The 10815-nt window shown below is 45.0% G+C and overlaps 1 protein-coding gene across 3 annotated transcripts; it reads right to left on the minus strand.

The window, feature by feature from the left end:
- Positions 1–1504: 1504 nt before the first annotated feature.
- PAQR9 (progestin and adipoQ receptor family member 9) lies at positions 1505–10498 on the minus strand. Of its 3 annotated transcripts, XR_014824079.1 has the most exons (3): positions 10421–10498; positions 8458–10143; positions 1505–4362 (listed from the first exon to the last, which is right to left on the minus strand). XR_014824079.1 is itself a non-coding variant. In XM_021069578.2 (2 exons), the coding sequence occupies exon 2, from the start codon at positions 9985–9987 to the stop codon at positions 8854–8856; it is 1134 nt and encodes a 377-aa protein (XP_020925237.1). In that variant the 5' UTR covers positions 9988–10143; positions 10421–10498; the 3' UTR covers positions 1505–8853. The 3 variants fall into 3 exon arrangements, 1 of the variants encoding a protein (XP_020925237.1); XR_014824080.1 differs by lacking the exon at positions 10421–10498 and having other exon boundaries at positions 1505–3912; positions 8458–10319; XM_021069578.2 differs by having other exon boundaries at positions 1505–10143.
- Between the last annotated feature and the right edge of the window lie 317 nt (positions 10499–10815).

Consider the following 10815-nt stretch of genomic DNA (forward strand, 5'->3'; position numbering starts at 1 on the left):
TCAGCCAGGTGCTAGACTGTGGTTGCTAGTGTTTTGGGCTGCTAGCACATTTCCCCCTCCTTTCTGCTGTAACCAGGTCCTCCAGAACTTAGACCCCCACATTTGTAAGACACTCGGCTTGGACAAATGTTTTACATAGTGCCCATCAGCTCAAACCTTCAGTCTCCCATTGTCCTTGTCGTCACATTCCCCAGGAGTTGGGATTACAGAGGTATGCCTATGTACAGAGGAGTTGGGATTACAGAGGTAGCCAAGGGGATGGGTGATGAGGTGGACAGCTGTTATTTTTGTCTGCCCATCATCTCTTCCTTTGGGGTACTAATCTTTTTCCTCCCTATGGTTCTGGGAAGGGCTGTAAATCATAAGCACTTGTCTCCTGGACACCAAAAAGTCCTTGTGACCTATGCTAAGCCAATCAGGTACTCCTTCCCAGGAATCTGAATTGGGGACAAATATAACAGGGCCAGGAAATAGCTGAAGTTGGCTCTCTCTGGTAGCAGTACCCTGGAGAGCCGCTGGCTCGGGGCTGGAGTTCCTAGCTAAAATCTCTAGCGCTGCTCTCCTCATCCTTCTTGAGGGGGGCAGTGGCTAGCTCTGTGCATTCTGAGAACTCCCCAGTATTCTTCCTACAAAGCTTTCCATGCTTGAGAGATTTTTCTATTCCTGATAGCTCAAAATCCCTACCTGAAACAAGGATCACTATGATTTAAAAGACTCAGCAATCACCACGGAGCTTAAGAACTGAAGTTGGATCTCCCTTGCTAGTATTATTAGGGATGGAGATGATGCAAAGTTACACAGATCACAGGGTTCTGGGACAGGCTCGATTTGCACATAAGTCCATGGATCACATATGCCCTTGGAAAATTGTGAGGTGTAAGGAAAAACTTCATTGCCTGGCTTATATAAGTATTTTCCTAGAGATTCGGTTTCAAAGTAGCTTACAAAAAACCCAAAAAAACAAAAAACAAAAACAAAACAGGAGTTCCCGTTGTGGTGCAGCGGTTAACAAATCTGACTAGGAACCATGAGGTTGTGGGTTCGATCCCTGGCCTTGCTCAGTGGGTTAAGGACCCGGCGTTGCTGTGAGCTGTGGTATAGGTTGCAGACGCGGTTCGGATCCTGTGTTGCTGTGGCTCTGGCATAGGCTGGCGGCTATGGCTCCGACTGGACCCCTAGCCTGGGAACCTCCATGTGCCTCGGGTGCGGCCCTAGAAAAGGCAAAAAAAAGCCAAAAAAAACCAAAAAAACAAAACAAAAAATGAGGTAGCTTACAAATATTCTTTTTCATTTAACTAAAATTGTAAAAGTAATACACTAAGGGTGCTTCTTTAGGACAAACTTACATTCTTCCCTTCTGCCTGCTAATTTTTATAAAAAGGATAATGTTTTTTCCTTATCATGTTTATTACAGTCATACACACTATTAATTTAGGAATAATATGTTTGTTGAAGGATATCTTCTGAACATATACATACAGAGGCGTACAAATGCAGTCCTAAACACGATGCTTACAAATAATTTATTATTTCATATATTTGTTTTTCAGCAAAAAAATGCATAGTTATATTATTTATACAGATTTTCATATTCAAGATTGTAGGGGACAATATCTCAGAAAACCAAAATCATAGCAAACTGTACAACAGAAATGAATCACAGTTTTGATCAGCTACATGCATCAACCAAGTAATCTCTATTTCTATGGATTATTTTGCTTAATTTATCAGGTAATATGGACTTATGATTAAAGAATGCTTTTCTGGCAGAAACTATTTGAAACCACACTGGAGTCCCTGTAATGGAAGCTCACACATCCTGAGCAAGCTTCACCAGCTAGCTAAATTCAGCTGTTTAGGATGTAGGCGATGACGTGACTTTAAGGTGGCCTAAGAAGAATTAATTTAGCAAGCAGGGGAAAAACATTATTCAGTTTCTTTTTTCATACCTGCATTATCCTTTACTCCTTTCTTCCTCCATTACCACCATTAAATGAACTTGAAAAAAAAAAAAAATGCTAACACACAGGAGGTCTCTATTTGGTCACTGTTAAATCCTCCGTCTCTGACCTGAGGGAAGAAATGAGTGTGGCCCTTCGATTACTTCAAAAGGGGACCTGCTGGTTGTACATTCTTGTAAATCTGAGTACAGTCATTGGGTTTAAATCCTTAGTTTAGAAATGGATGAACCTCCTAAGGCAGGTGGTTTGAAGAGGCCTAAATACACATGGAATCCTTTAGAAACCTTTTGTCTTCAAGGCTGAGTTTGTGGAAAGTGAAGGCTTCCAGGGTGATGGACATGGGCTGGGAGAAGTTTGAAATGGAGGGAGTTCAGAGCTACCGTGTGCTTTATTCAGAGAAGAGAGTGGTGTGACATCCTCTCCCAGCCCTGAACTCAGCCTTTTCCTGGTCTGTGGAGTGATGCCCTGGGGCTTTTTTCTTTCTACTCCAAAGAAACAAAAAGAGCAGAGTGTCCAGGGCTGTGCCTTTTCCTGGTGATGTTATGCACTGTGCCGGTACCTTCATCAAAGTGAACTGGGCCTCGTTTCTTTATTGCCTTGGTACTCAGTTGCTTAGTTGGAATAATTTTGCTTATAGCATCCACAAAAAAACCAGCCTGGTAGAAACGTAGCTCTTCTGTGCTAAGCCTTGCTGGGAGAGTGAATTTAATGAGGTGTCTAGCTAGAATTTTAAAAAGACTTTTTTTACATTTAGCCTTGTGACACACCTATAACATAGCAGACCTGTTTTCTCCTTTTTTTAAAAAAGTTGATTTTATCCTTCTTTAAACTATACACTATTTACATTTTTAAAGACCTACTAGGTCTTTATCATTTGGGTAAGAGCTCAAGGTGATTAAACTCCCAGGACAAAGATGAGGCTTTCCAAAAGGCGCTGGTTCTCATCTATGTGCTAAGGCCAGTTTTTACAAACAAATTGCTATTATAAACTTTAAAATATAAAATTAGAGTACTTCTCTAAAAATTTTGCCTATTTTCTTTTTTGCATCCAGCATATTAAAAACAGATCATGCTTTCTAACTAGAGATGGCCTTCAAAGAGGAAATGAAATTAATGCGTCCCTGTACTCCTTCCATCTGGAAACAAGGGTTTATTTACACTGTGTCCTTTCTCAATGTTGTGGTGAGCTGTGAGGAGCAGGGACATCTCTACAGAATGGTTAGAAAACCAACTGAGGACCCCTCCACTCCTCCTTGAGTGCTTATTGCATATTTTAGGTGGAGTATAAGGCATGAGAAAGGTGGCCAGCCACTTTTACACATTCAAGAATAATGTTGCACATTCAGGAAATGCCATGTTTGGAATAGCTTTCAGAGATTGTTCAAGAACGAAAAGTATTAAAGATCATGCATTACATGGAGAAACACAATACACTGGAGAACATGTTCGGTAGCTCAAACCAAAAGCCATGTTCCACTGAGTTCAACAGTCAATAAGTGAACATTTTGCTGCATCTAGGTGTGTGTTCAGAGCTTTCAAAAGTCACATCCTGCCACAATTAGCAACCAGATGAACATTCTTGGCCTCTGACCTATAAATAAACACTCTAATTCTACAACTCACTCACAGACTTGTAAGAAGCTATTTGGAAACAAAAAATCCTATGAACTGATTAGAAATCTGCAAACCAGAAATACATTTGTCCTTTTTTAACAGCAAAAATGTGTATGAGCTTTTGGTGTAGTAACTAAGAAGAGTGGACACCCATTTTTGCAATTAAGGAATAATTATTCAGAATATTGAAGGAATAAAATCTTCAGTAGGAAGATGTATGGCCCATCATAACGGAATATAGTAGTACTCGGCTTCCACCAATGATTGCTTCCTTTTTTCCATCTGTCTAGACTTGGTCACTTTTTGTCAGGCGGTATGTCAGAGAATATTGGCAATCCTTCAAGAAAATGATTCAAAAGGTGATTTACAATTGGCTGGTGCTATCCCCTAGTGCCTTTTTGTCTTATGCCCTAATTTTATGGAGACAAATTAAGGACATTAAGCTGGGGTACATGTACTACTCAAAATATACCTAGGCACTAGTGCTTAGGTCAAAAGCTACAGGATGTGGTCAGGCTGCCAAAGAGAATTCCTCGCCTGCCTGTTTAAGCACTAACACCTTGGAAACGCACATGCTTTTCTAGGGACAAAATGTAAAACTCAAGCGAAACTGTAGTTGAAACTGTCCGTAGTTGAACTTGTGGTTGCAATTGTTTGAATCTAATCCTCCTTGTTCTCCCTTTCCCATGCTTTCTGACTTTTTTACTTCTGATACTTTTTCTATATAATTCCTCCAGATTATTATTTTTTTTTCTACAACAGGATTCATAGGTTACAACGCAAAGACCTTAAAAGAGAAAAAAGGTGAAAGAACATTAGTTCACTTTGGCTAATCTTTGGAGATATAAGTATTTAAGCTCACATTTTAAAAAGAACTTGATTATACTATGTATAAAATGCAGACACTTAATGACATCACAGTTTAGGCACTTTGGATGAACCTTGCTTCATGATAATATGAATACTACTAACCTTCCCAAAGTGATTATTAGTGTCTTTATTAATTAGTCATGATTAAATTTTCCACTCTTTGTACGTATGCCTGCTCTCCCTTTACCCAGATTATACATTAAACTTTCTAGTTATTTTTATCAATAAAATTCACACAGGCCTAGGAGCAGGCTGGAAAAAAGAAAGAAACCGATTGTGGGTAAATTAGTATGTTAATTGAAATGCATTGCTCTTAGGCTAATGAAAAGGAGAAAAGAACCAAATTTAGTGGCTTAGGACCTTGTGCTTATGGCCGAGGACAGAGTTTGGTCCCTGGCCAGAGGGCCTTTCTGGTGCTCCTACCTTTGTTTCACCAGCAAACAAAAGGGTAACAGCTGTAATAATACGGATGGTTCCTTGCCCAAAGTCTTACATGCAAAAGGTGCTCAGTGATCACCAAAGGGATTACATGAACAAATGAATGAAAATCAACAACTTCAACAGATGAAGAACAATCCAAGAAGACAAAAAATACTTAAGTAGCTGATAACATTTTGTTTACAGTTTTATAGTCTAAATTCAAGGATAGCCACCTCTTGCTTCGCTCTGTTATACAATTATAAGGTAATCAATGAAAGGCGGAAAAAATCCGATTAGTGTCAGTGCGCTTGGCCAGGTGTCATAGCCATGCCAACTAGTAAATGCAATTGAGCACACAACCAATCCCCACATTCTAAGTCTGTCACCTTAGACCAACAGTATAACCTTGAAATGGAGGTAACGCCTATTGTACCTGCCTCCCCCTATAGATTTGTGCAGATTAAATCAAGTTGTGAAGAGGTTTGAAGATTAAAATCCCCATTTATTATTGCTGTTAGCTCTCAGATTCAGCACCAAATCAGAAAAATTTACAAAAATCGCCTCCATCCCCAAATTTTGCATTCTTTAGAACGATTCCCCTGAAGTAGTATGATGAATTAGGTAAACGGTTTTTGACTGCAATCCCTTACAGGCAGGATTTATGAATGGAAACGTGGGAAGGCCACTCTGGCCAGCTCTGGAGCCCCATGCTTTTCTTCCTGGACTATTTATAGAAAGGGTATGGCCAGGGGACCAGAACACATTTATTTTTACAGGCCAGTCATGACATGAAGGAAGAACTCACTTCCTCTCTCTGGGAAGGTCACCCTCTTCACCTGAACGTGCAGATACAAGGGCAGGGAGGAAGGGAGCCCTCCCCCCACCACCACCTTTAGACACATAAACCAGCATGAGTCAATGCCAGAGACCGACCCACGGGGTGACAGGCATGGAAGTCAGACACCCTCATTTCCCAGGCGTGACTCTCTGATGCTGCTCCTTGAGATGTCATCTAGATCATGACTAACAAGTAAAAATAAAATGCATTACATAATAGGCTTCAAAATTCTGTCAAAATAGGTTGTACAGAGATAAGGGAGTGCACTCTTCTTTATCATTTGTCCTGCATTTCCAACAGCTGAACACAATCAACTAAGACAGAATCTTAAAGGATGTTGCAAAATGGAGAGCATGAAAAAAATCTTTTAAAAGCAATTTTATTCTGATTGCCGTATTACCCCTGAAATATGTAAGATACCTGCAGAGTTCCATGCAAATGTGGAGGCTGAGTAAACATTGGCTGATTCTAAAATATCATCATTTATCTTGACAGAAATCCGATATAACTGGGCAAATAACACATACGGCTTCACAAATCATCCCTGGCATACAGACCATAGTGTATACGGTACCTATTAGGAAACATGAAGTGAAGCCAAACCACTGTTTTCACCCAGAATGTCCTTTGTCAATGTTGCATGTGGTATATAAAAATGAAGGTGGAATCAGAAAGAGAAAGCACAGGAAGAAAAAGGCAAAGGGAAGGAAAGTGTGTCCTCCCTCTGCTGAAAGCTTCCAGGGTAAAAGTGTGTCATCTTACTGGGCTCATGCATCATAATCACTTGAAAATGATATGGGTATAATTTTATCCTTAAGTGGCCTCTGCTTAAGGACAAAGACACAGGGTGACAAGAGAATTCCGTTCGAGGATCCAGAAGGTCGCCAACCAAAATTTAAAATGGCAAATAGCGGGTTTATTTCTTGTTCTCAAACTCATCAACCCTTGAAAGTTTGTCTCTAGAAAGTTTCTCTTGAAAAAGGAGGTTCCTATTTTACAAGGAAGATCCAAAATACTCCTCAACCTGTTTTTCTAGCTTCCAAACCAACATTCTTTGGGGCTCCAGAAGAGACAACAAGATACAAATGAGTTTGCATGTGGAAATAGCCTGATTTCCACCACTGTCCTTGAATACATGTACCGAATTAAGTTATGGCTAAGGAATAACATCCGTGGTGGGCACAAGTCTCAGACTCTGTAACCTCACAGGAATCTCCTTGCACTTGGCCAAAGATGAGACACTGACACCCATCAGCAAACGTGCAAAGTGTATTTATGATCCCATTACGAGCTCCTAAGTTAAATATAGTCATCTATAAAGTTAACTTCTGACTGCAAATGAACACACAAGGATACTGGTTGCTCCAGGGAATTGTGCCCAGCCTCTCTGTTTACAAATACAGTAGCAATTAAAAGCATAAATAAAAATGGCAAGCTTGGCAGGAGCACCGGCCTACCAGTGCTGAGGTAAGTGTTCATCTATCTCCTGTGCTTGATCTAAATTATACCATGAAGTCAAAACTTACCAATTCAATGACTTATTTGGCTCTTAACCAAAAGGACTTTTCAGGAGGTGTGATAAGTATTCAAATAAGCCACCTGTATTAATCTAGAGTAGCCCTCTGAGGTCCACGACCACGTTTATGAGAAATGTATGTAACACTGGCCAATGTGGTTGTCAGAGAGGATCTCAGGAGCGTGTTCCCTAATTTGTCAATGACTTAGGGTGACCGCCATTCATCTCCATGGTCTGGATCCAAGTGAGACTTCAGTGCTTGACCAGACAAAGGTAATCCTACTTAACTCAATATTTTCAGTTACAACTCAAGTATTATACTCTTTCATCATATAACTGCCTTTTTAAAAATTCTTGAATATAACAATTTTAATTTCAAGCAAGGCTAGAGACCATCAGTCCAGAACATAGTCCTCTCGCTTTCCCCATGGCTGCACTAGGAACCACAGCCACATTAGTGGGTTGCTTTCTCCTTATAGAGATGCCAAATGCTCTGCCTGTCCTGGAAAGCCACTTCCAATCCTACCAAAAACTTACAACCAACACCATCTTCCTTCCCTTCTGGGTGGAAGGAATGTTAAACCTTGATTTGCAATAAGGTAAGAAAAGTTTACTCCTACTGCTCTCCCCATGCAAGAAACTATTGTTTGAGGACCAGTCATTTGGACATTGCTTCAAAAGGCACATTTATCCCAGTGGCAATGTAAATCAGTAGAGAAGGAAATAAGATTGAAAACAAAACAAAAAATAGAATGGGTTTTGTGGAATACATTAAAGTAAATAGAAAACCCGGGATCTAAACAAACCACTTAGCTTCACCTAATAGTTTAACCAGAGTCCCTAAGGTAGAACAATTCACAGTTGTAGCATGACACACACAGGCCTTCAAAAAATACTGTTTAAAAAAGCAGCCGAGAACTCTCAAGCAGCTTGCCCTGGTGTCCAGTTCAAGTGTATGCAATGCAGAAGGGCTGCAAAATTCAAAACTACATGACAAAGATAAATCAGTGCAGATCACAGGCTTTGATAAATTATGAGAAATCACTATATATATTACTATTTAAATAACATCTGAGAAACATTTTGAAATAATTAACGTGAGTTCACATTCCATGCATTTTCTAGCAGGTTAAGCCCTGGGTTTCTGTCTCTGTGCTCCTTTCCTACAACGTTCTATTCTTTAAATCCATGCATTCCTCAGACTGAAATGGAAGTACTCAGGGATTTTGTCTACTTACCCTCTTTACTGCATGCCTGATCTCACAAGGGCTACTTGTTATTACCTCTGGCAGAGAAGACGATTGGAAAATCGAACTGTTAGAGGTTTTATTGGGGGTTTTATTCGCTGCCTTAGAAAAATCCTTGGATGTCACAGACACCACTTGAATTTTTTCCCAGGATCAAGGACCAGTGGCCTTCTGCCTCCTGCTTGCCCCATCTCCCTCTTCCAAAGCCCCAAGTGCATTGAGACGCCCCCACCCCCGTCGCATTGGACTTTTTCTCTGTTGTTTTGCAGCACCCTCCTCGAGCAAAGAAGAAAACACAACAAAACTTGAAAACAAACCAACAACAGCAACAACAGAAACTCCATACAAAAAAGTGGGCGAGCTGGCAGCCTCCTCCAAGGCAGAGGCTCACTTTTTACTGCAGAATTCCGAGTTGTTTAGGAACTTCTTGATGACCAGCCCCAGACAGATGACCAGCAACAGCATGTAGCCCACAGTGCCACAGAAAGTGGGCGCATCGGGTGGCGCCTTGAGGAACTGGCGCAGGCCCTCCTCCACGTAGTACACCTGATCGTAGATGCTAAGGAAAGTGAAGATGTGGAAGAGCTGGTGGCTGTGGCCAATGATGTCGAAGAGGCCCGGCTGGATGCGCTCGGGTATCTTGCTCACGTTGAAGAAGGCAGCCACGACCAGCCAGAAGTAGCGGCGGTAGAAGTGTACAAAGAGCGTGGGGTTCTCGCCACGGAGGTCAAAGAGCCAACTCTCGAGCATGATGGGGCAGGCCATGCTGAGCGGCATGACGAAGACAAAGGTGCGCAGCGCGAATGGGTAAGAGCACCAGTCAGTGCGGCTCTTGCAGCAGGCCACGGTGCAGGCCACGGCCAGTACGAAGGCCACAGGCAGCACAAGGGCGCGGTAGGCAGCGATGAGGCCTGTGCAGTCCACGTGCCAGCCCAGGCGCTGCTGCACATACGGGGTCATCACCCTGGCGTCCAACAAGCTCAGGCCCGGCAACAGGTAGTAGTAGTAGGCCACAGTACTGCCGAAGCCATAGTAGCTGATGGACGCGTAATCCAGGTAGAAGAAGGCGGCGCGCAGGCGTAGCGACAGGCAGCTGAACACATGCGCCGTGCAGCTCATGGCGAAGGTCAGCAGCACGCCCGACGCGTAGCACCACAGCGGCAGCAGCCATGGGTGGTGGAAGGGCACATCGCGGCCACTTAGAAAGAACAGGCGGCAGAACTTGCTCAAAAACAGCAGCAGCGGGATGAAGTGCGTCCAGAAGTTGAGCGTCTCGTTGGTAGGCTTCAGCACCGAGGCTAGGCACTCCTGCGCGGTGCATGGCAGCCGCCGGTAGCCGGACAGGATGAAGCACTCCACGAAGTCGTCGGGCACCTCGTCCCAGCGCAGCAGCGGCTTGGCGGATGCCGCAGGGTCTCCGGAGGCCGAGGGGTGGGAGCGAGAGGCGGCCTCTGAAGCCGCCGCGGTCATGCCAGGCGGGCCTTTTGTGCCCGCGCTCCGGGGCTGCAGGCGCCGCGGCATGGTGCCCGGGGCTTGGCTAGGGCGCGCACAGGCGACCTCTGGCGCCGGCACCAGCGCGCTCGCCAGTCCCCGCCGGCCGCCGTCGGAGCCTTTGTGCACGCGCCGGGGGCGTCGCTGCAGGTTCCAGAAAAGACCTGAGCCTCTGAGCAGCCGTTCCTAAAATATAAATAAATAAAAATAACCATCAATTTCGAAGTCGCGCAGCGACCAGCAGGAGCGCGCGGGGCTCGTCGGCCCCTTCACCAGGCTCCCTGCTACCGGCTCGCGGCCGCTCGCGCTGCGGCAGCGGCGGCGGCGCGGCTGACTGCGGCGGCGGCGCTGCTGCGGTGACTGGGCATCGCGCGGTGCGGGCGCAGCCGCCGCCGCCGCCCCCGGCGCGGGAGGCGGGGATGTGGGAGCGGAGGCGCTTGGAGGGAGGGAGGGACAGGCGCACCCGGGCCTCCCTGGCTAGTATTTCGCGGCCGCCTCGGGCAATAGAGTTGTCCCCCGTCTCGAGTTCCGTACCATCCCCCTTTCTCGGGTCGCAGAAGCCCGAGTTGGCCCGTTAATGATTGATGCGAGGGCCGAAGGCTGCGCCAGCGACTCGGCAGCCCGCGTCGAGGGCGAGGGTCGGCGCCGGGATTCGAAACCCGACAGCCACGCGGGCGTTCGAAAGGACACAGGGGAGCCGCGTTCGCGGGGGGCGGGGAGCTGTGGCGGGGTGGGGGGAGGGGAGGGCGGCGGGAGTGCTGAAGCCGGGGCAGAGCGAAGAGATGCTCTGACAGTAATCTCCGGAGGGGGCGGAGGCGCTCCGGAAACCGAGGGGCTTTGAGGCCGTGTCTGGACCAG

This window comes from Sus scrofa, chromosome 13 (assembly GCF_054392235.1).
Source record: "Sus scrofa isolate SSC_HxYL_T2T_F1_AM1 chromosome 13, Sscrofa_HxYL_maternal_Yorkshire_Landrace_v2.0, whole genome shotgun sequence".
Taxonomy (NCBI): domain Eukaryota; kingdom Metazoa; phylum Chordata; class Mammalia; order Artiodactyla; family Suidae; genus Sus; species Sus scrofa.

What these genes read in the sequence shown, in the direction of transcription:
- PAQR9 (XM_021069578.2), bottom strand. Translation starts at nt 9,987, where the DNA reads ATGCCGCGGCGCCTGCAGCCCCGGAGCGCGGGCACAAAAGGCCCGCCT.